The 25,850-nt window shown below is 39.2% G+C and overlaps 1 protein-coding gene across 1 annotated transcript; it reads right to left on the bottom strand.

Annotated features, from left to right (window-relative positions):
• Window positions 1-2,600: 2,600 nt before the first annotated feature.
• LOC309417684 (TBC1 domain family member 7-like) lies at window positions 2,601-20,999 on the bottom strand (the record flags this gene model as incomplete). Its single annotated transcript, XM_082015212.1, has 7 exons — window positions 2,601-2,687; window positions 3,525-3,654; window positions 11,558-11,703; window positions 13,164-13,301; window positions 16,240-16,427; window positions 20,092-20,172; window positions 20,888-20,999. The coding sequence occupies 7 exons, from the start codon at window positions 20,997-20,999 to the stop codon at window positions 2,601-2,603; spliced, it is 882 nt and encodes a 293-aa protein (XP_081871338.1).
• Window positions 21,000-25,850: the final 4,851 nt, after the last annotated feature.

The raw sequence follows: 25,850 nt of genomic DNA on the forward strand, positions 1-25,850 counted from the left end.
GGACTCCACAGCTATTGCGGTGGTTGAGTTCAAGAGGTCAGAGGGCAACTGTTAGCCATGTATGCCAAACTCCAGGCTGATGACAATCACTGGAGGCGCAGACCAAGGCTTCCAAAATGGCAGACTGTGCTCTAGGTTACAACTTTAAAGGTATCTTATCTCAGTCTCACCCTGATCATCACATGCTGGGGACAGTGAAAGGTCACATTTTGCTGTTCTCCTACAAGTTCTCCTGTACTTGGGAAGTAGGTCTCTGAGCTGAAGTACTATGTTCAAACTAAGGAGACATCACCAAAAAGTAACTGAGCATATGTTAGCCAGATTCATACTTCCAGTCTTTTGGGAACTCAGTTAAGTTTTCTGCATAAACTGCATCTCTCATAAATCCTAGGTGAAAGCTTGGAAATGGATCCATTAAGATACACACAAATGTCCCTTACCAGCTCAGTGAAAGAAGCATGGAGTTAAGCCACTATCTGTTCTCTAGAGAGCTCCCCTCCTTCAGCATAGCCCCAAATAAATAATGCGCTCCATTAAAGAAACATTCCTTTCTTTGTACATGACACTGAAAAAGCTGCACACTAACTTCAGCTGACATTGAAGTGGAGCAGCATTTGAGGATCCATCCCACATACACTAAAATGTTTAAGTAAAACTACTGTTGCTCATGTGGAAACATGAAGACTTCTATTGTGAGGGTGGCTGAGCACTGACACAGGTTGCCCAGGGAGGTGGTAGAGTCTCTCCTTGGAGACATTCAAAAGGCATCTGGACACAGTCCTGGTCAACTGGCGCTAGGCAGCCTTGCTTGAGCACCTATTGATGGAGAAAGGCTTTTTTAAAATTAAAAACTAAACAAAAAAAACAACATTTGGAGCCAGTAGTCAAACAGTGATTGGAGGAACACTTACTGGCAAGTCTGCAAGCTGTAACACTAACTGGCACTTTTAATCCCGATTCAGTGCATCTCTCTTCTCAGAATATGACTTACTGATTCCCCTTCAGGACTGAAACTGCTCACCACCTTCAGTGTCATCAGGTCTTGTTTTTTTAATGACTAAGTAATCTGCCATGTGAAGCCCTGAATAATGTATAAGTAACTTTGGGGTTTTTGTGAATAAGCTGTGCGGCCTGAGGGAAAAATGTTCAAATGGGTAATCTCTCAGACTGTACCCATGGCCATTATTTGAAAAACTTGTGCCTTGCATTCACAGAACGCTCTTTCCTACCCGCCTTACCCAGCTCTCATGCCTACATTAGGAAAACAAGCTCCTATCTGAAGTGAACTAAACAGATTACACTACAATGCAGACACAGCAATGCCTTTCAAAGCAGACACAAACAAGCTTTTTCTGAACTGGGTAAACTCAGGCATTTCAGGAACACTAACAGCAGCATCTCAGAATGCAGCATAGATCATTCACCAAGGTTTTTATATGTAACCTGAACTGAGCTACAAGCTTCCCCAGTTAATGTGTTGGAAGGCAAACCTGACCTAGTTTAAAACAAAAGTTAAGTTTCTCAAGCATTTCAAGGCTGCACAAGCTAAACACACTCTTTCAAGTGCAATGAGTATACTTGGCACTTCACATACTAAGCATCAATTTGAGTCAAATAACAGCTGAGCAACACATTTTTAGATACAATTCCCTGGCCTGTGCAAGATGTAAAATTCTATTTTTACATCTTTACATGAAAAAGATCAGCTCCCCAGCAAACGTCTATCTATGGCTAGTCACTCTACTTCTACTTACATCATGAATTACATTTCTGTATTAGATTTATCTTGAAATATAAACCAAACAAGAATCAAATTACAACACCTTTGAGCCAAGCATTCAACAGAGGCATTGTTTATTACCAGCCCATAATTCTGAATTATATGGACTCGTCCCACTGATTTGCTCCATACCTGCCCAAAGTTACATTTTAGGATAGGACAGATCCACCTTTCTAGAGCATCTTCCATGAAGAACAAAGAAAGAGGTACAGCCATAGAAAGCTTGCTGACAGATAAAAAGAAAGCGTTTTAAGACACTTCAGAAAAGCCTGTCACCCCAGTCATAGCGATGTCCTCTACCTCAAGCTTGTGATGCCTCTTCCAGAACATTTACCTGAAAGTGTACAGTATTAATAGAGTACATTCACATTTCTAGCAAAGGCATGCTTGTTCACCAGAGTTCCAGCAGACTAACATTCAGTAAATTCACCTTAAAAACACCTCCAAGTAGTAACTACTTATATCAAGCATAAGCTGGCATAAAAACACGTTTTTAAATTACAAGTAAGTCTATTTACCTTGCTTCAAGAGTTAGATTTACCTCCCCAAAAGCAAGAGACCACACTGTGCATTCATAATACTGTAGCTGGCTGGCCAAGAAACACTCTGGACATGATCACACCACCACTAGGTATCTTCATTCCATCTGTATTTATTGAAAAACATTTACATATTGATCACTATGCTATTAACTGCTTTAATAGCATCTTTACATACAAGAGATGATGAAGAACATCACACTAGCATGTGGGAAGAGTGGTAAAATGTCTTTCCAAATGTCCTCCTTTTTCCCCCAAGCTTTCATAAGCAGAGAAAGTTCTCAGACTGAGTGTGCAGGAGTCCCACAGTGTGTGCGCCACAGATCAACAGCTTTGCTGACAATAGCGTCAGTGTTATCTTGAGGAATCTACAAAAGATCAGAGGCAAGATGCCTTGTCAGAGTACTTAATTTGGACAGTTTTATTTAAAATAAAGATTTCAGATTTCCAGTTCAGATTTTATCTCTTTATAAAAAACAAAAATGAAACTAGAATCCCACCTCCCTGCCCTACCATTCCACCATCCCTCAGTCCTACACACACCATATTACCTCCAGGTTTTAGACAGAAAGCTTTTCTTTACAAAACAGTATGACGACCACCCAGGCATCTCACACTTCACACATCCCTAACCTGACATCAGGCAGAACTTACAGTGCCCACCCCTGACCACAAATGTATCTAACCTAACTAACCTAGGTTACATGGGATCCTCTAACCTTGCTGCGATGCTCGTTACTATTCATAGAAGGAAACTTCAGGGTCAGGTTAATGATCCCATCCTTACGTCAAGAGAAAATGTACCTTGAGTCTATAGATTCACACTTGGGCAAGGAGCAAAAAAGGTGGCTGAAACCAACCCTGTAAGGAGCTTCCAGAAAAATTAACCTAACCTCACCTGCACTTACTTTCACAGAAAACCCCTTTAGTATCACAAGGAATATTGTCAAATCTGTACAAATGTAGATAACACATTTCCCAAAGCCTAAAAATCATTTCATTCTATGAAAGTCTTACTTCCTGACAGAAAAAATTATTATTGTCGTCCCTGCGCATTCTCCCTTCACCTTGGTACTACTACACTGTTCTCAGTAAGTAATGTAATAGGATCGTATGGTATGTTTGCAACAGGCAAATGACTTTAAGGCTGAAACACACTTTTTATAAACCATAGAAGGTAATGCAAAGCACAATAGAGTACTTACATTTTCCAAAAACTGTGTGATCTTTGCTGCAGTATTCAGTGCTAGTATCTTCATTTTAAAGGTTAATAATATCTCCACAGCAACAAAAACGAGAATCTTGCAGGACCCACTAATAACTTTGTCCCAAACTCTAGAAAAAAATGAAAAGGAATCACTAAACATTGTTGTAGTACTTACCTGCTTATTTTATCTGATAGAACAGTCTTCGTACAATCACCTTTTTCCAGATTATTTTTCTGGATAACAGCAATGTACAGAATTATTCAGGTCAGGGTAAATAAAAGACATTTTATCAACACCTAAATCTGTACAGAGCAGAGTGATGGCAAGCAGTAATGTATTGATATGGTGTGTTCTTGTTTAGAAATGCAGCTGTTTGCAAGCTCAAATGGAAAAAGCAAATCTTGTTTTAATAGTCTGAACTGTGACAACTATTCGACAGAGTATGGTAAAGGTGAGAATTTTTCCTAGTGCAAGAAAGGAAACAAACTTTATTAACATGCCTAATAAAGACAGTTCAGTTCTTCAAACAGTTAAGTAGCTGAAAATTCAAAAGGATGTAATACTGAACTATTACATCTCAAGAAGCTAAATATTCCAGGTCACTGCTGTATGAGATACCAATATGATATATCAGCAGGATGTAATCCATGACATTTAATTTAAAACACAAGGAACAACTATTAAGACTTTCAACCTATCCCACTGTGCACAGGCTCTCTCAGAATTACCTAGGCACTCCTACTACTTGTATGAAACTGTACCTGGACCTCACAGTTTTAACAAAGCCTGAAGGGCAGAAGTCCAAAGGCTGCAAGTACTTTAACAACAGAACTTTGACGAATATTAAAAGAGATCCATACTACTAAAACAGTCTGCAACAATCTGAAATCATCCTTCAGCCAGCAGCTCTATCTCAGGCCTAACTCAACAGACTGGGGATGAAAGATTATCCAAAACCAGTGTGAAACCATCTGTCAGATGGCAGCTTTTATGGGCTTGCATTATTTTTAGGTCTTGAATTTTAAAAGCTGTGTCAGAAAAACTTTGAGGATTACTGTTCTTGCTCCTCCTGGGCATTCGTTAAAAGTGTTTCTCCTTCCAAATAAAAACATGGGGGACAAAGATTACATACTATCCTCCATCATCTCTGAATACAGTAACAGTAACTGGAAAATATCTTCTGCAGCCCACCTATAAACTTGGATCTATGGGTATGCTTCTTCCAAAGACAATTTTTATATGACCTTATCTCTCAGAACTTGCCCTCGAGCCAGGACTGCCAGGAGAACACAGCATAGGTGTAACATGAACTTTGACAGCTGAATTGAAGAGTAGGTATCACACCTTTGAACAAGAAGAAGTTAAGAAGTCAGAGTCCAACAAAGAGCCATGAAGATGATGAAGGGACTGGAGCATCTCTCCTATGAGGAAAGGCTGACAGAGCTGGGGCTGTTCAGCCTGGAGAAGAGTAAGCTCCAGTGGGGGGGTCTCACCAATGTATGTAAGTACCTGAAGTGAGGGGGCAAAGGGGACAGAGCCAGGCTGTTTTCAGTGGTGCCCAGTAACAGAATCAGAGGCAACGGACACAAACTGAAACACAGGAGGTTCTCTCTGAACATCAGGAAATACTTTTTCACTGTGAGAGTGACTGAACACAGGCCCAGGTTGCCCAGAAAGGCGGTAGAGTCTCCCTCCTTGGAGATATTCAAAAGCCATCTGGACATGGTCCTGAGCAACCAGCTCTAAGTGGTCCTGCTTGAGCAGAGGGATTGGTAGGACCAGATGACCTCCAGACGTCCCTGCCAAACTCAACCTTTCTGTGATTCTTTGTGAAAAGCTTTTATAACTCCTAATGTGGAACGGTTGCTGCTGTTACACAGTGCTTATTTTTCACACTGCAATTCAAGTCAGTTCTTTGGTATTTTCTATTCACATAACTGTTTTGACACTATTTTCACAACCCATCCATTCACAAAAAAATTCAGAACAGAACTTAACTTATACAGAAGAAATGAGGAAAAGAAGATGTAAAATCCTCAGAATTAGTCTTAAAAAAGAAGGAAACAAAAAACCCCACATGTGCAGATAGGAAAAGAGGCACTGCCAATGACTTTCCCCTTTGCAATTTAGTGTTAATTCCCTGTCTCGCTATGATTAAAAATTAATATAATTCCCATATGGGCAGGAACAATAAATAATCCAAGATGAAAATCTTACTGCTTCCTTTGTGGTTCAAGCATTCCAGGACAAACGATCACTGTAAATATCACTCTGATGTTGAAGTCAGGTCTAGAAGATTTAAGCAAGACTATGAGAAAACCAAGCAAGGCTATGTGAGACCACATTCCTGCTCCTCACTGTACAGGTCATCCCTGTTTATTTCTAGTACATTTTCCTTCACAAACATACCTGTTTAGAAGCCAAGAACAGCTCCCCATGTGTTTCATGGGGATCAGAACTGTAACTATAAATGACAATACCAAGAACAGCAGACCTCAAAAACAGGAAAGAATTTTTAAAGTTCATATTAAAGCTCATGTTAATTTGTATACAACCTTACTAATCTGAATATAAAATACCCAGCTGCCTTTCATTATTTTGTTTCCAAGTCTCCTGACTTCAATCTCCATAATTATATTACAGTAGGTTACATTTCATGCTCAGAAAAGTTTTCCTGCATTATTTAGCTTAATTCCAGAACAAATGTTTTAACAACGGCAAAACAGATGCACTATCTAAATCACCAGTGTCTAACAAATTTTGGAAGAGGGTGCATAGCAAAGTGGATGAGATGTCAGCACTAACCAGCTGTGTCTACTGCAGTATTTTTCCCCTTAACATTTCCAGTTATTGTTACTCTCAATGCAACTCCACCAGCAACAGCGATAGGGGAATGACTGTGTGACACTGTGATAAGCAGACCAGCGGTCAGCACCTTTGCTATATGAGTAGAGCCAGGAATAGCAGCGTAAACTGTGTCAGAAAAGTGTTTACCACAGCAGTTTCTAGGAAACATGTATTTTCATTATTCTATTCTAATATAGCAGCCTCTATACATTGTATCTCTATTGCTGATAATGTATGTATTCTACTTTCACTTTTTAAATGACAGCAAACACTCAAGATCAAGTATACTGTCAGAGATGGCAACCTGTTACCCATTTTTTGATACTCCTAGAGATGCAAAAATGTAACAGAAATGTCAGGCAACCATGCCTATAGCCCCACTCAGGAATGCTGAAAGAGAAAGTATACACTAAATTTATTATGGTTTTTGTGACTATCATCCTCTGTGAAATATAACAGTATTCAATTAACCACAGGAGCACTCTTGTAAGTATTTCTTGAACAGTGAGATAGTAGTAACAACCACAAGGAAAAATAAAAAGAAACAGGAAGCTATGAAGGTAAAGAGCATGTCAAGGATTATGCAAATGAAGCCATTTCACCAAGCTTTTCCTGTAGATAGGATACAACTTACTCCGTATGTGAAGGCACCGCATTCTCAAGGCAGTTTCTGAGATTCCTCAACTACTACAGTGCAGTAGTATACAAAAAGCATCGCAGCATTGCTGCTCTCCTTTTTCTGAAATATTATCATTAATCTCAAAGCTTTTCCCCCTAGGCTGCAGGGTAAGAAAACTCAACCACATTCCCTGGTTCTGGACCTCCAGTCAGCCAGGCAGGAGGTGTTTAAAAAGAAGTGGTGTCCTTCCAATGGTAACTGGGCACAGAGGGACATGATGAGGCTCATACAAGTCTCATCCTGATGTTTTGTCATGATCTTGTGCCCTCTGTCTCCAGAGCTGGGAAGCAGCTCAATTATTTAGACAATGGCAAACAGACTTAAGTTTCTCTATAGTAGTAGCCCACATGCACATTCTTATGCCCTTCCACTCCATAGCAAATTTAAGGCATTTTTCATATTTATGTTCCATCTACTAACAAACTACTTATATTTTTACCACTAGATGTAATTTATGCAGGACACATAAGCAGGATCACAGATGTAAAACCACAGAAGCCATATATTAATACATGAGGTAGTGCCAATTTGAAAGGCAGTCATAAGATTTCAGGAAAACTATCAAATACTTTGCCACAAACAAGTTACCAAAGGCTAATAACCTAGCCCCATCAGCTATCACGGCAGAATACAAACATTAGTCAGGGGCAGGATATGTGATTGGCAACATTAAGCCATAAAAAATGTCTGGCTTATTCACAATTATATCTGCAAAGCTGCACTACTTCTGTTGTAGCTGGATCATCTGGGGTGACAGTGGTGGAATAAGCCAAAGTGCCATTTTGCCTGCAGAGCTGCAGCCACAAATGGCACACCGAGCTTTAACAGCAGGGATCTCCGGCTGGGGGCCCACACAGCACCATTTGAAAGCTCTCCATGCATGGGGCTTACTGAACAGATGCCCAGATACGCTGTTGCAGGATCTGTGCAAATAGGATAAATGGTGAGTATAAAAACAAAGGTGTGATCCAGTTCCCTCCCTGTTTCAGAGACGAGTAAGCCTTTCTACCCCTCTCGAGCCTGTGCCACTGGCTGGTTCATTTTCCAGGAAGCACCCTGTCTATACTCCAGATAGGATACAGAGCCCTGAGGACACAAGTGCCTTCAAAAGGGCCAGTCTGCTCCTCTCTTTTACCAATGTGGCACCTTTAAGAAGTTTGTTAAGAAGCTTGTCGCATAATATGTCAAGTGTATTAGGGGAAGCAAAGTCACTGCGTAAGCTCAAAGGAAAATTTTCTACATGAAACCTGTCCATATACTTTTTCCAAGCCCATTTAAATTAAACTGATGCATAAGTTTTACCTATAACTCAAAGAAGTATGCTATAAAACAGTATTTATACTGAATGACAATGCCTGTCAGGAGTAAAACTGGTATTATGCAACTTCATTTCACCATTATTGGATAAAATTTCTGCATAGCATATACAAATCTTGTACATCTTAGAGAAAAAAAGAACACCATGACATTTAGATTTAGCTGCCTGGCAGAGAAGACTACAATTTATAGACAGCAAGCAACATCTCTAACAAATACAGTGCTAAATCCTAAGTTAAATTAAATCATAAAAGACTGAGCCCAGATCATCTCTCTACTTGACAAAAAGTAAGTAAAACTCACAGGAGGATTGGAGACCTGTTTTCAATTCTCAGCAGTTCCAACACTGCCATTTGGACACATTTCAGATAAGCATTCGGACTTCCACATTCTAATCCAAACTGAATCTCCAAGCATTAATTAAGTTCATCTGTCACATGCTACCCATGAAGTATGTTATTTCCTTAGCAAATGAGGCCATTATGATTACAACTGAATAATGCAGAAACCTAAACTGGCAAGAAAAAGAGCACTTTTATCATATTCCCACAAGAATTATTGGGAAAAGGGATTGCTATGTCATCAGAAGTACCAACACTGAAATTTGTTTTTACTCCAGTGATACAAAAAAGCCAATATTTTGACCCTTTCCATAGCAAAAAAAAAAAGTATTTAAAAAATTTCAGGTCAGCAAAATTTTCTATTTCAGTATGGCAAAACTGCCTATTAGAATGCTGAACAGTACGCTAACTAGACAAAATATTTTATATAAATTAACTGATTCAAAATGGTAGAAGTTTGAAACCAAAGATTCTGACGATGAAATATGAAATCAAAATTCTTCATCTAGATTTTTCTTTTACATTATCAAGACAACACAGCTCCATAAAATGTTCCAGTTTCAACAGAAATTTTAAAAAACCCTGACTCTTCCAATAGCAAAACTGCTCTGATGCAAATTCCTTTCAGGTCTAGTCCTCTGCCATAAGACCTAGTTGCAAAATTAAATCACATAAGCTCTAAATGAAAGTATCTCCTAGAAGACATGCAAAGAAGTTCCTAATGCAGTAGTTTGCAAGGGCTATTTCAGATCACAGAAGCCTACAGAAAAAAAGGCCTGCCAGTCTCAGCAAGTCACAGGTAGAGCAGTCACTTCTACTGACAGTAGTTTAAGTTAAGGCACTAAGTTTCATACAGAGAAAGGAGAATGAAACAAGGTCAATCATTATCTGCTGAAAGTAACCTACAAATGCAGATGTAAATTAGAGACGCAGGGAAACCATATGTGTTCAATTGCTTTTATGTAAGGGTGTAACAACATTTTATACATGCTTACATAATTTCTGTAGACATAAAAGTAGTAAAAGCTTTTAACTACCACATCATGCACAACTACAGAGAGATTACTATTTTGGAGCCTTACAGGTGCTTGATGAGAAGAACTTGCCATGTAACAATTACCGTGCTGCACACAGTGTAAGATCTAACGGTCTACTACCAAATCCTTCAGTTTTGGTTCAAAATTTTTTTTTCTCTCACAGATATTCCTTGCCAACAGCAAAACACACAGAACCTCAAAGACCATGGTACAACAATACTGGAGAGCATGATTTCTAATCTTATAGCTTGTTCCCTAAAACACCCTTGTTTTCATAACGGGCAAATAAAACATTTTTAAAAACAGCTGTTTCCCACTTTCCTTCATGCAACGTGAAGTCCCAGATAAACAAGCAAGATTGCATTCACTATTCAGATTATGAACAACTTTACCGCCATAAAGCATTTTCTACAGAGCATTTTACAAAGCGCTCTGTTTCCACACTAGGTTCCTATACTTGCCACTCAAGTCCTGGAGGTGCTGGAGTAAAACCTCTCTTGAACATAGTTACTTCTCCAAGTTTTCAGGCAGCTGAAAATGAAACCATTGTTTAGTCTGTGCCACCTCCTGCTCAGCTATTAGAAGCTCTTGTTAATGCAGAAAGGATATGCTTCTCTACATCTAGCTTGAATTTTCTGCTTTCCAAGAGTTCTCAGGCAGCAGAACTACAGAAATCATAGAAGCTTAATTTCAAAAGCCCTTCAGTGAAGTGCCGTGCACAAGAAATTTCCCCTTTTAAAATGTGGACAACCTATTTTTAATTGTCGAATCCTGATAGAAGGCACTATTTCATTAATTCTGTAATAGTCAACGTGCCCTAGTACTTTTTAAAATAACCATTCTGTCATAGTTTAACCTCAGCCAGCAACTAAGCACCACACAGCCACTCACTCACTCCCCCAGCCCCACCCCAGTGGGATGAGAGAAGAATTGGAAGGGTAAAAGAGAGAAAGAAACTCATAGGTTGAGATAAAAACAGTTTAATAATTAAAAAGAAATAATATTTTTTTAACAATTTAAGGAAAATAGGAGAAAAAATAACAAAGAGAGAGGAAAACACAGCCCAAGAAAGACGAGTGATGCAAATGAAAACAATTGCTCACCACCAAACGATGCCCAGCGAGTCCCCAGTCAGTGCCCCCCATGCCATCCTCCACCCAGTTTTATTGCTGAACATGACATCATACGGTACGGAATATCCCTTTGGTCAGCTGTCCCAGCTGCGCCCCTCCCAACGTTTTGTGCACGTCCAACCTACTCGCCAGTGGGGCGGTGTGAGGAGCAGAAAAGGCCTTGACTCTGTGTAAGCACTGCTCAGCAGTAACTAAAACATCCCTATGTTATCAACACTATTTTCAGCACAGATCCAAAACATAGCCTCATACAAGCTACTATGAAGACATTTAACTCCATCCCAACCAAAACCAGTACACATTCCTAAAAATTTTTTCATCTAATGGTAATGGAAAGATTTTGGTTAAAAAGCCTGAAAACCAACTACCATTCAGCTATCTATCACTAAGAGGGGATTTGGAGTTTTAAATCCTAGGAGGCATTAAGTGTCTAACAGAATCAGCCATGATATTTAACTCCATTCTTTTTTAATTTAAGTATGAGAAATGATCACACAGAGATTAACTTGTGTGAGTAACAAGTGGAATCAAATCCAATTTTGTCATTTCCAAGTCAACAATAAAGTTAACTTCATAATCTTACAAACAAAATAAGGAAAGGTCTTTGCCTGCTAGTGTTGACACAAAGCTAAAACTACTATATAGTTACAAACAGAAAGAAACAAAGAGAACTTGCCTCTGTAAACTGGACTCGGGCAAACAGCCTGCAAAACACTTTTTAAACCATAGATCGTAAGGGAGTTTACTCATTGCAGCACATGCTTTCAGATGCATCAGGAGTCTGTTATCTTCAATGTTCAAATACTGCTCCAAAATTTTTGGCTGAGAAAGGAATTGGAAAATTTTAGATAATTCACATCATAGTACCCTCCATAGTTAACACTTGCTAAAAGACAAGAAACGTCTTAAAAATCCAATCAGCATAAAATAACGTGTTAAAATAATGAACTTGCATTGTTTTAACTAAAAGCATCAGGTTCCAAACCACAAGCATTGCTGATTTTTGCAATTAGCTAATTACATACTTAACTAAACAAACCACCTCAGGTTCCTTAAATTGCTGACCACTAGCAGAACTTCCAAAATATGCAGTATTCCGTAATGCAAGAAGGTGTTTGAGAGCTTAAGATAATGTATAGATTAAACATGCACTAATTACTGCTACCTTCACAGGTAAAATTGAGTTTCATTCACCTCAAATCTAACTGCCTTAGCACATGTCAAAAAAAAAAAAAAAAAATCTACACACAATGCAGCAAAACCCAGAAAATCAACTCTGAGAGTAAATCCCTGTGCAACATATTAAAAGCTGGACACTGATTTCGTGTTTAAAAATCCAAAGCATTTAGAAGCATAAAGGTGTGGATATCCACATAAAAACATGGATAATTCTCATTTTGTTTAAATTCTAATGTAAGACAATACAATTTTTCATTAATTCAGGAGTATCTTTATGCTTTTTGTCATAATTAGGTAAACAGATAATGACTTCAGCTGTTGAAAGGAGAAAACACTTCCTTTGTCCATATTCTAACATCCAGAGTCTCGGTACAATGTTTGTATTAAAAACAAAAAACTTAAGGAGGGAGACACTTGGCAGTCTCTATGTAGTAAGAACACATACTTCATTTTAAAATGCTCCTCTGTCCTTTGAAAGGAATTACAGCAATCACTATCGTTGAATGTATCACCTGCAGCAACAGGAGGTACGTTTAAAAAGTATTTCTTAGTGCCAAAAGAATAACCAACAAAGGATGTGCATAATTTTCTGCAACGAATTTTCATTCAGTGATTGCTAGTACACAGGTACTCCGATACTTTTATTTCGGTGGATATTGTTAACTAAAAGTTTCTTATCTGTTAAGACTATTTCAAGAAAAGCTTTTGTAATTTTTATAGATATGCATTTTCTTTAAAATCAAAAATCATCCAATGAGCAGCATATGGATGCCAGAGATGCAGCCTAAAAAGTAGCAGACATACATCAAGATGTTCTTAACTTTGTGACATTTCTAACTGTTTAAAATAAAGAAAATTCTTAAGTGACCAATTTGTAAAAAATATAATTCAACTAGATACAGTGTAAGCTTTACCTAACCTAAAAATAAAATAAGATGTAATTGAAAACTACCATGTAGCAAGCACACACAACTTCTAATGTTATCAGTTGGTGGAACAGAATCCAAGGGTGCCACCTCTGACGCTCCAGCTGTCTCCATATATTAATGCTTTACATGACTGTCTCTCCTCACAAAAAGAAAAAAAAAGTGTTTTTTCCTTACTAATTGTTGTAATGAATCTTTGTGCTTGCTGTTCAGCTGATTCACAAAGCAACTGACGAGCCAGTAGCATTCTATAGGATCCTCCACCATTTCCTCCATTGCTTTAGCAATAGCAAGAAACACTTCATCTTCAGGTTCCTGGAAAACAAAGCCAAAAAAGTGAACCACACAGAGTAGTAGTTCACTACTACTACTACTACAAGTATTGGACTATCTGATTTAAATTAGTCTTATAATCTTTTTCCCTGATATTTTGGAAAACAAACTGGAATCAACATACACAAAGAGCTGTTCTGACATTCATAAATAAAACATCAGGCAGCAGCTGCATTATAGTTAAAGCAGAACAAGTAAGGCTTGTCTTGTTTTTAAAATCAAAACATACAACAGGAGTTTGGAACAACTCTGATTAAAAGCTCTCAAATGTTCTCAAATGAGATATTACATCATAACAAGGTAGCAACAATCCTACTGCTATGCCCCACATTTTTATACTGCATAGCAGCGGAATTTTTCATCCTATTCCTTGCTAAGGGCCAAACAGGCCCCTCAAACACCTTTGCCATGGATGTTACAGTTATTGGAAAAAATAATGCAGCCACAAGCCATATGCCTCCCTTCAACATGCGAAGAAACACTTGGTTTGAGATAAACATCTTTCTAGAGACAAAAAAATACCTCTTCCAGGTGACAAGTATCTTATTCCCCACAATACCTGACCAAAAGCATGTGATAGGCATGCCATCATCTTTTCTCCTGAGGATATACTTTCCTAACAGAAGTATCAGCATGCCTAAACCACAGTATGGTATGGTACGATACGACTGCACACAAGGGAGATGCAGGCAAACTAATGCCAACGGCTAGCTCAGGAAGCATCTAAACTGAGAAAGATGCACAAAGGAAAGGCTGTTTATTTGCCCTGTTTATTACAGTCTTCCTTACACAAGCAGTACTGACTACATTAGGAAGCAGGGTAACAAGCCAGGTATGTATCCACAGTCTGATCTACAGTAACCATCATCAGCAGTAAGCTATGGTATCACAAGCTTTTGCACAGATTACAACTCGTGCAAAACACAATACTACTGGGATATGCCCCAGTAGTAGACAGCCAGCTGCAATACACACATATCCCTGCATAAACTCTCTGCTTTCAGCACAAAACATATTTAGCAGACTTTTGTGATTTGTGACTGAAACATTTCAAAATATTTAGAACAATCCAACATCATCTTTATACTCCCACTGCCTCCACAATAAAACATCTGCATTATCACCAAGCAGTAACCTCTTAAAAGTTTAAGGGGACACAGTGCACTGAAAACAGGCTGGCATAAAGAGAATAGATGCTTTCTGCAGCAAAACAAACATAAGTTACAGGACTAATAGCTGTGGATCTGCTTAACACATTCTCTGTGAAACCCCATCACAGTACTGAGAACAGCTAGTGCTCTGGGATGCACTGACAAAATACTTGTTGGGTTGATGGTTGGATTTGATGATCTTAAAGGTCTTTTCCAACCTTAAAGATTCTGTGATTCTGTGAAAGCAATACTGCTCTACAAGGGATGAATTTTCAGCCCACTGAGTCACAAGCCAAGATCAAGGAAATTTCTCTACAGGCAGCTTGCAGGGTAGGATCGCCACGTTTCTAGGCAATGTTAAAGGCACAACAACTCTCCCTCCTCTGACAAGAGAATGCTGTATACAATCCTCCAGTCCAAAATATAACTGAATTTTCCATGTTAACTTCAACTCTTTAAGTTCCTATGTCACATTTGTTATTTTTCATCTGTAGTAACAAAAGTAAGCTGGGCTAGAGTGAACATGGATAAATTAACATTAAATGCAGGATTAAATCCACTTCAGAAAGCCCCATGGCTCCTTTCATCACCTCTTCTTTCACAGAGGCTTATACGTAAGATCCACACATTGTTTTTATCATCACACTATAGATGCATGTCCTGGTTTCAGCCAGGATAGAGTTAATTTTCTTCACAGAAGCTAGCATGAGGCTATGGTTTGGATTTGGGATGAGAAAATGTAGATAACATGCTGATGTTTTGAGTTGTTGCTAAGTAGTCAAGGACAGTCCAGCTTCTTGTGCTGGCCTGCCAGCAAGGAGGCTGGGGGTGCACAGGAAGCTGGGAGGGGGCACAGCTGGGCCAGCTGACCCCAACTGGCCAAAGGGATATTCCATACCATGTGACATCATGCTTGGGATATAAAGCTGGGATGAAGAAGGAAGAGGTGGAAGGACTTTTGGAGTTATGGCTTCTATATTCCCAAGTAACCTGCTTCCCTGGAGATGGCTGAACACCTGCCTGCCCATGGGGAGTAGCGAATGAATTCCTCTGCTTGCGTGCACAGCTTTTGCTTTACCTATTAAACTGTCTTTATCGCAAACCATGAGTTTCCTCACTTCTACTCTTCCAGTTCTCTCCCCATCCCACTGTGGGGGAGTGAGCGAGCGGCTGCGTGGTGCTTGGTTGCCGGCTGGGGCTAAACCACAACAACACATCATCAAAACATAGACTTGTTTACCCGTTTGAGTACACCGTAAACTAGAGAGTACATACATTATCTAACAGAAGTCTAGATCAGTTCAGACTAACAGAAAAAGGAGGTCAGTACATTAAAGTCTAGATTTAAAAACAAGTAATTCAAATATATGATGTAATGTGCAGTAAGTCACTGCTTGTACAGGCTCTGAATTATCCTTGTTCCAGGTCATAAAAGAATCTATAAGCTCTGATAAGATGATGTCATTTTAATTTCAGTGCTATAAGAAACTGAAGTGTACTAGAATACAAAAGGCTTGAAGCCTAGCAGGCAAAATACACAAAAGATATTTTAAGGCATAAAAATCTTACTTAAGTATTTAGAGGAAGAAAAACAGAAAAGCACTTTGACTAAAATCCCTTATTTTATACTAGTACTTTCTTTTCCATTCACCTTACTTTGTCTATCTACCTGCATTTGTGGAGCTACTTGCAGTTCAGTTTCTCACAGGTTTATAGTTTGAAATTAAATAAAATGCTGTATTTAAAAGACTGTTAACATGGCAACTGACCAATGGAAAAGCCAAGTTTCGAGGCAATTTTCCTGATTCCAGTTGATGTATGCGGAGGAAAACATCTACCTGTGGGGTAGAATCATTAATAAAACGAATTACACGAAGTGCATGGTGTATATCCCAGTACTGCTCCTTCCGGTACTTCATCACCAAAGCATGAGATTCATGGTGAGGAGGAATAATTCCTAATAAGAGAGAGAGAGAGAGAGAGAGAGGGAGGGAGGGGGGGGGAGAGAGAGAGAGAGATAAGCAACTGTAAAGAGAAAAAACAGAGCACTCAAACTACCTTTCCAAGAGATCTGCCTAAAGTCAATTTCTACTACAACTCCAGTCTACAGGAATGTAGGACCTGGCACTGCAGTTTGTTTATAAACTTGGTCAAAGAATACAGGAAGAAAATTCTACAAATTTGGAAGTCAATGGACCAACAAAGCACTTTAGCATTACATTTATAAAAACAAATTTCATATGTTAAATGAGCATAGGCAAAATCTACCCTCAGGCTATTGTTTCTCAAGCTCTTCTACAAGGTTTTCAGCAAATGAACACTAACACTTTTGTATACCACATCAGTGTGCTGGTAAGAAATGTCATTGTTGGGATAGATGAAAAATATTTTAATTGGTTTATTCTTCCTTTCCAACAACCTTTCTTTATTTTTAAATTGTGAATCTTACTTCTTACTTGTTTATATCTAGCTGTAGTTTTTAATACAGTACTAGTTGCATATTTGTGCCCAGCTTTCATTTATTTTGAAAACAGTGGATGCAGAATGATTTTTATATACATTAGTTGTTCATGTTCTCAAACTCCAGAGATGACCAGAGAATATATACATACAATTAACTAATGCAAAGATACTGTACATTCCAGTATTATTTAATTTACTGTTAAATCTCTGCTGGAAAATTCTTTACTCACTGTATCATAGATTAATCCTCCCTAAAGCAACATTCGGAAGCAAAATCAATCACATAGGTTGAATCAGTTACAGATTAAAACTTAAGACTACCACCCAAACACTTTGCAAGGTAACGTTTTTTACCTCCTTGGCACAACACAAATTTTTTTTCTAGTTTCCTAGAAGGAAAAATAAAAAAGGAAAAAAAAAAAGTATCTAAATAGAGAGGCAGAGAAAATTAAACTGATTATGATCTCTAGAAGAGACGCTCAACATTTCACTCAATCCTTCCCCTCACTCAAGACCCAATCTTGCCATACACTGACGTTCACAACAAAACTGTCACAGGCTTCAACAGAGATAAGATCGTACACACACCAAAGAAAAAAATTCCACGTCCGTATCACTATGGAAGCAGAATTTTTCTCGTTGTAGAAACCCATAAGAACAAAGTATTCTTCAAAAATCAGTTCTGAAACAGGCTACCTGCTGCTTTTCTCTCTCATGTAAAGGAGGAAGTATTCCTGCCAACCGTTAAACCACAAAATGGCTAAGTTTTAGTAACATGCACATCAGACAGAAAATTATCTTTTATTTTCCAGCTACTAACCCGCCTGCATTTCAAAAGCTAGGACAGAGCATGACATTTTTCTCATTATGCAAGAACAGAGTCAACATCATGACTTTGTATGTGCATTCTGCCAACTGCTTTCCTCAAATACAGAAGACTACCTTAGGCAGGCAGAAAAGAATCTTAAACAACACAGGGATGTCTAGGAACCATCATGAGTCATACCTGAACAGGAAGTTAACAGAGACATCGCTGACAGACCACATAACCGGGGACAGCATCAAGCCTTCGTATGTGTCTGAGAGAATTTTGCCGATAGAATCCCTTTTGTCAATCTATTAACACCGTTTAGAGGAGATGTGACACCTCCCACCAGAAATGGACTGGGCTGTTGTTCCAATCATTTAGGGAGAAATATTTTGCACTGTCCCTCTGAATACCAGCTTTTCTAATGAGCGTTAACACTAAGATGCAGCACAAGTCCTCTGTTCACCCAAGGAGTATACAGAATAACTGTATGCATACTTGAAATAAATCACTCTGGGTTTACAATTATTGATTTTTTTAAAGGATTTTGTAATTTCCCATACAGTTAACTTAGAGGTGTTTTGTGTTATCATGTGATTCACAAATCACCCTATCTACAACAGCCAAAGATAGACCACTGGCTCTGCAGTAATCTACAAGTTTGCCAAGAGACTGTATTTTGCTATTATAAATTTGGCTGAAGGATCTTATTACTGAGTCACTTGTCCGAACTTCATACGCTGTATTTCCTACTAATAATATTTTAAAGGATGCTGACTACTTCACTGGGTCCCAAGGTACAAGAATCTTTTTCATCCTAAAATTAGTACTCTAATGGCAGAGGCTTTTATCACGTAGGATTACTCTGTTAGTTCAATGATCAATGCCAAGAACTTCAAGTTTTATAATTAGATCTTGCACCTTCTGCACACTGTTCATTTACTACTTCTCCCAAAAAGAAAGGCTTACAAATCCAAATAATCAGGAATATGAAGCCACAATTTTTAAATTGTAGGGCAAAAAATAAAGATGAAAAAAATAAAAGATCGTTTAAAACTCAGCTAAAACTTTCTCATACCTTATTTCAAACTCCAGACACTGTAGTGGAACGTGGAGATCAAGAAGGGAAACAGAAGATGTTTACTTTAACATTGCTCAAGATCATGGCTAAGATAAACACACATCCTAAACCAGAGAAAAACTGTTTTGTAAAATACTCATTCTGAGGTAGGAGTCACCAACGATCCTGACTCTGAATCACATGCTAAAAACCTTCACAATAAGAGATATATATGGGATCTGTATCACGTACTCTGGAGAGCCAAAGGACAAAGAAGTAGGATAGTTCACAGACAGCAAGACAGCAGTTTCCAAGCCAGTCTGCAGACTGATGCTGCTGGTCTCTCCCTGATGAAACAACATTTCAGATATCAGCACCCTTCCTGCCAGCACAGCCCTGGTAATACAAGACTGAGCATGGGAGGCACACTGAAGCTTCTCAGAAGTGGCACAATGCTCCACCACCAACAGTATGGTAAACCACATTTCTCCTCCAGAGATTCAGTCAGATGATGTACCTTCACATGCAATCTGGCAGTGTTTCTCCACCTGCACCAACTCTTAAAGGAAACTCTCCAGATACCTTGTAAGGGTCAGAATTCCCAGACCTTCCACAACTCCTCCTGTCTCCAAGTGATATGACCTCACATCTAGTAAACCCAATACACTTGACCAGTTACTGCAAAGTCATTAACACTTTTGAATTATTATCTAAGGAAACAGAATCTATTTATGATTTTTTTTATCGTATCCGTTTGTTTCTGTCCTCGTAACTTCTTCAACAGCAAACAAAACTTAAAGCCAGAAGCAAAACCAGAGGAAACCAAGATTTTATAGAACCCAAAGCTTCTCTTTAGAATAAACACACATCCCATACCTTGCCCAGTTTTTTATAAGTTTAATCACAGCTTTACTTCAACTTAATTGTCTGTTATTTTAGGAACCGAACTGAATATCTTATCAGGTATCAGTGACTTGTTATAATCCACCTTTCAAATCCATTTTATAAATTTACTTGGATAGTGTTATGAAGTTAAATACAGAAACACACTCTTCTAGGTATACTTCAGCAAAAGTTCTCAGAAACTATGCACAGAATATTGTTTCATAGTTGCCGTTGTGCATCCTAGGTGGATACAAAAATAGGCTAAATACGTATCAGTAGGCAAGGTAGTACAAAATAATCCATGTCATTAACTCGCTAAAGGGAAAAAAAAAAAGCAAAGCAGAAAAAAATACACTTTCCTACATACTCATTTCTACAGAGGATCACAGATGTCATATTTCATACCTAAAAGCACCTTCCACACCAGTATACGATACATGGATGGGAGAGGAAACCTTTGACTAAATGTGCAAAGCTTCTCAATATCTGTAGAGAGATAAGGAGAAAAAATTAAAGTAAATTTAAATATAAGTATGTTTGAGTCTCTGATCTACCCAGTTATAACAAATCCTTAGGTGCAGATCAAAATCCTCACTTTCATCATTATTATCAAAAAAAGTCTTCACTGCCGCAACTGAGAATAGAATGTGCCCTAGAAACTGCAACAATTTTGAAAAATATATATATTTTGGCTTGATTTACAGTAAAACTACCCTAGGTTTCACCAGGAAGAAACTACCATTTTTATAGGCATTTTGTAAATCGTGTTGGTACATCAAAACAATTAAGGGCTTTGTTAAAGGGACAACATTTATCCTTCTGTTATGTTAGAGATGTAGCACTCCTCAGGGACCAAAAGCAATAAGAAAATCTTCATTGTTTTGAGGTTAGATGGAATTAACAGCATGAGACAACGTATTTTCAGATTAAAATTGCTTTCATCAAAAAATTTTTCACTTCTTGGGCATACAGAGTGAGAGAAGAAAAAAAAGAAACAAACACACAGAGAAGTCTTTAATAGCTTTAAAAATAGATTTTCAGGCCTTTGAAACTCAAAGGACTGGTAGTAACAACCAAGAGATTAGTGGTAAAAGATGCAAAACTTAAACGAGTACTAAGCACAGCAGCTAAACATTTTCTATTATTCCCTCCCCAGCCCCAAATCACCAAAGTAATAGAGGAAATAGTGAAATCAACTTGCCCAACCGGTCATCTTTTAACAGAATTTCCAGTGATTTCTTTTCTTCAACTCCACGAAAACCCACTTTTTCATAATACACTGAGCGAAAGTTTCTCTGAGAGTCATCAGCCATGATTGATTCCTTTTGGAGACACAGTAATTCCCTTAAGACTTACAGGAATACATTCCTATTGTGTTAAGGTCAAATACTTTTGCACACTGATAAAAGCCGCCTGCCTATGTCTCTACAGTATTAATAAACTCTACAGAATATGAAAACCTTCCAAGATTTTTTTCATCATATGCTAACATAGAGAGTCATAAAAATAACTGAATCTAAGCAAGGTATAAAGTTACCCAATTGCCAAATGAAACACAAGAATTTTTTATTCCTGTAGTCAATTACACTACTTTTCAAAAAGTTTCAAAAAAAAATGCTGGAAAGACACTTTGTGTTTTATGTGGTATCATATATTTCAAAATGAATATAAAAAAATACAGTTAAGAGTCTGACAAAATTTTGGCTACAGAAACCCTAATCAAGTACAACTGCTCCCCAGATAATTAAAATCATCAGGTTTCATACTCACCAGACAAGGTAACCAGAAGCAAGGACAAGCCAATGCTGGCCTCAGTAGCACAGGGATGACAGGAAAAAATAAGGCTAGGCATGTAGGTTTGTTCTTAAGTTGCAGATTTGAATTAAATGTTCACATTACTATCAGGTGCTGTATCAGCCACAGTCTTGAGCTTGTTATTCCAGTACTAAAAAGAAATGTATGTCTCATTCTTATACTGAAAGAAAAACAAATTTCAGTGAGTACTCTGTGTTTCATAACAAATGCAACTGACATTTCCATTCACTTCAACCTTCTAAATATCAATTCTCTCTCCCCTGCAGGCTTGCAAATACGAGAAAGTTCTGTTTTGTAACTCAAAGGACTAAAAACATCCTAACTTTTATCCCCAGGGACAGCAGCAAAGTTTGGAGAAAAATAATTTGTTCTGAGTGAGAAGCAATGGAATGATGCATTGAAAAGCTTTTCTAGTTAAAGTCTTCTTTTCCTTGCTGAACCAAAGTACACATCGGGAGCAAAGCATTTGCAGACATAAACAAAGGCCACAATTTTGCAAAGAATGCACATATTTAAAATTGTATATCCACAAGGCCTATCTGCGTTTCAAATTAAGTCCATTTTTAGTGCTTCGTAGGATCAGGGCTAAGACCAGACAGAAAAAAATAAACCAGCAAAGGAATTAATGCTTTTTGAGAAAGGTCAAATACTATCTCAAAACCAGAGGAAAAAAATATTTATATTCCTTGCAAGACATTCTGGTTGTGCACTATCCTTATGAAAATGACTGTGATGTTCATGTATTATGCATTTAAGAGTCCAGTGATCAGAGTGTTTTCTACTTACATTGCAGCCATGTCTAAAAGCAGACTTAAGATGCTATAAACACTCAACTACATTTAAAACATATAAAATTTCTTAAAACTGAATTTAATATGTACTATTTAGAATCTAAACATTTAGCCTGTACCACTTGTGGAAAGCTGACAGTAGAGTCACAGAACAGAAAAAGTAAAAAATAGAAAAAGTTTGAAAAATAACAGCATGATCTATAAGAAGGGAATACTATTTTAATAATTTTAAACTGTCCCGGTATCAGCAGTACACTTTATTTACTCTGGAAAAAAGGAGGAACACTGTTTCCTCCCTCTCTCCAAATTTAGGATATATAGTTTCATGTTAGGCAAACGATCTATGTTCCAATCTTTACATGTATCTTCAATAAACCGGAAAAGAGAAGGGTGAAAATAAATCCCTAGTCAGTCCACTGGAAGTGCTCTGTATGAAAGAATACAACTAACTCATCCTGTCTTCAAAAAGCAATGCATTTTCTGCCTTAAGAGCACTTTTATTATTAAATTTCACGCCAGGTGATTTTAACAGCAGCAATGAAATGTAAGTACTTAACAAAGAACCAGACGTGATGCCAAGACACTTCTGCCCCTTTACAGGAGGCCGTCCCTTTGCACCGACTAAGATGAACTTTGCGCGCAGCCTTGGCGGGCCGAGCAGCTGCGCCGGCCGGGCCGGAGGGCTGCCGCCGCCCCCCGTCACCCCTACCCGGCCCGTACAGCGGCCTCGCCGCCGTTCCGGGCTTCGGGGTTGGGACGCCGGGGCTTTGTTACATTTCCAACGGATACCAACACGGGTACATTCGGGCACAGGATCACCTACCCCCCCGCGAAATCAAACTGCCAAGTTGACGGCCGCCCTCTCCCCACACACGCACGCGCATCCCCCTCCTGTGGGCAAGGTGGGGCAGAGACCGGACACCCCTCACACCTTCCCTCCCTCTCTGCCTGCCCGCCCGCTCCCCACCGGAGCCCCCGCGGGGGGCGGCGGGATGGGCTGGAGGACTCAGGGGCGGAGAGGCGCGGGGCAGAGCGGCCGTGCCACCCACCGCCGCGCCAGCACCTAAGGCGACCGCGAAGCCCTGAGGAAAGGCAATGGCTGGGGAACGGGGATGAGAGCAGGGCCGGTGACCGACACCCTCCCACACGCACCGAGACGCCCCCAACACCTACAGCAGCCGGACGCGGACCTACGACGCAGGCGTATGCGCAGGCGCCGTCCCGTCCCGCCGGCGGCGCGGGGTGGGCGGAGCGTTCGGCCGCTCTGGTCCTGCCGGGCCCTGCCCAACGGTAGGGCCACGTGCTCAACGGTCGGGGCAGGCGGGCGGGAGCGGTGCTGGCAGCCCTCTGTGCCCCTGACGGGGATCGCCGGCCGTTGAAGGCGTTGCCGCTGCCCCTCAGGTTTCCCCGGTTTCTCACACACCTCGGTTGTTCTCACTCTTTAGGTGGAGCCAGCTGCCCCTCCCCACACTTCATGGGGCAGCTTGGGTACGCTGAGGGCTGCCTGAGAAAAACAGTATCATCTGTCATACACCCGTCCCAAGGTGACGCTGGAGCTGTAGGCGTTTTGACAGAACAGGCTGTGCCCAATATGGAATTACATAGAGCAATGATCCAGAAAGTACGGTGCTGTGCAAGACCCACTGATAATGCTCGTTGGTAAGAGCATAACTCCCTTAAAGCTGAGGCCATGAAGAATTGCAAAGAATGATACTGCCTGCACTGTATTATTTACTATAACTGGTATGCTTTGTGTTTGGGGCCATCCGCTGTGACATCTAGGGACATTTTACTGAGAATAACGCCTAGGAAGCGAAGTACATTTTCTAAAACCAAGATTCACTCTGACGCGTGTAAGCAAAGTACTTGATGCTAAAACTCTCATCCCTCAAAACAGACAAAGGACCTAGATCTTGCTGTTGGAAGCCAACGTTAAAAAATCAACCCGTGCTGCCAAAACCATGGGACGTCAAACTAACAGTGTGGTTTTATTTGGGTTTTTTTTGTAGTTGGTTGGTGATGTTTTTTGTTCAGATCTTTCAGATCTTGCCAGCCTTTTAAGTGTACGATTTCAAGGACTAGGCAGCTGCTTCTAACAGGGGCTGAGTTTTCAGCTCATGGCCCTTTTCCAGGAGCAGAAACTTGAACAAGACCACCAAACACCTGAGTTAGCAACACCAAGATTTCAAAGTACTAGAGCCCTCCAAGACAGCTTCTTAGGTTAAGTGGCCTATTTTCTATTGGGATCTTGCCCAACGCTTTTGAAATGCCAAGGGGAAAGCACGCTGTTGCAGAATGGACAGGCTTTTGTTGAACCCAGTTCAGACAGGAGTGTTTTTGTTGAGTCGGTGCAAGGCCTAGCATATGTTTCTTGAAGTAATTCTGTACAGCAGCAGGTGGCAGGCTGGTGCCATTTTTTGTCATTTTTGGCTGCTTCGCCTCAAATCCATCTTGTGTCGGTAGATGGCAGTTGTCTCTGGATGAGATCTCTTTGGTGCTGTTCGGAGCTAACCGGTATCACAAGGTTCAGAAAACAGCTACTGAAATTCAATCAAATCTTTATCATTTTTAATTATTCATTTTTGACCTTGTCAAGATGTATTACATAGCCATAGTGGTGCTCTAAAAAAGGCTGAAGCTAGCACAATTTATTTTTGCGGTAATTCACTGTACAGCAGATGCAGAAATATTTTAAGCAGTTGAGCTACCAGACACTGTGCTATAGATTTGCATTATATTAATGTTAACAATTATGGCGTTGCTAAAAGTTCCTCATCAAAATTAGGGTCTGAAAGATTTAGCTGCCTAAAAATACAGCGTAAAAACAATATCTGCCCTGAAAAACAGTAAAATTAATGCACTCCCCCTAGTAAAGTTTCTAAACCTCACATGCAGAAAGTTTCAATCATCTTCCTTACACACACAGTTTTTCTTAATGGTGTCCGTAAACAGCTTCTAACATATAGAGAATAGATTATAGTGGGATCCCAACCAAAGCCACTTGTAAATATGACTACCAGAATTGTATTTAGGTCACTAGCAAATGAATTAAAGAATATAATTCAAGACTTGACAAAATGTAAATGAAATTAAAAGCATAGGCTTAGCATGAACTGCTAATGACTACAATGATTATTATGTGGTGACACATACACAGTGAAAAAAAGATGGCTAACAATTTTTCAGAAAGGCAGCCCTACACAGAGTTGGACTTTCTTACTTTAACCACCTTATTTCTTTATAACTGCCCTTTTACATCCACCTGCACCGAAAATAGCTAAATGACTCTACATGCTGTAAATCGATGTTGCAAAGCACACAGATGACTTATTACTTAAATATTTCATCTAAGAAATTTTACATTTTCATAAACCAAATGATGACCTTATTTTCCTTTACCTAGGGACATCGAGTATCTTCATTCCTATCGATGGAATTTCTTTGTTGACATTGTAAATGAAAGCAGAATTTCATCATGAATAGCTGCACGTGTCGATCAGCCAAGTGAATGATTTTGTTTACAAATAAATTGATCATCATTACATCATTAATCAATAA

Source organism: Phaethon aethereus (genome assembly GCF_964289735.1).
Source record: "Phaethon aethereus genome assembly, chromosome: 2".
In the NCBI taxonomy this organism is placed as follows: Eukaryota; Metazoa; Chordata; class Aves; order Phaethontiformes; family Phaethontidae; genus Phaethon; species Phaethon aethereus.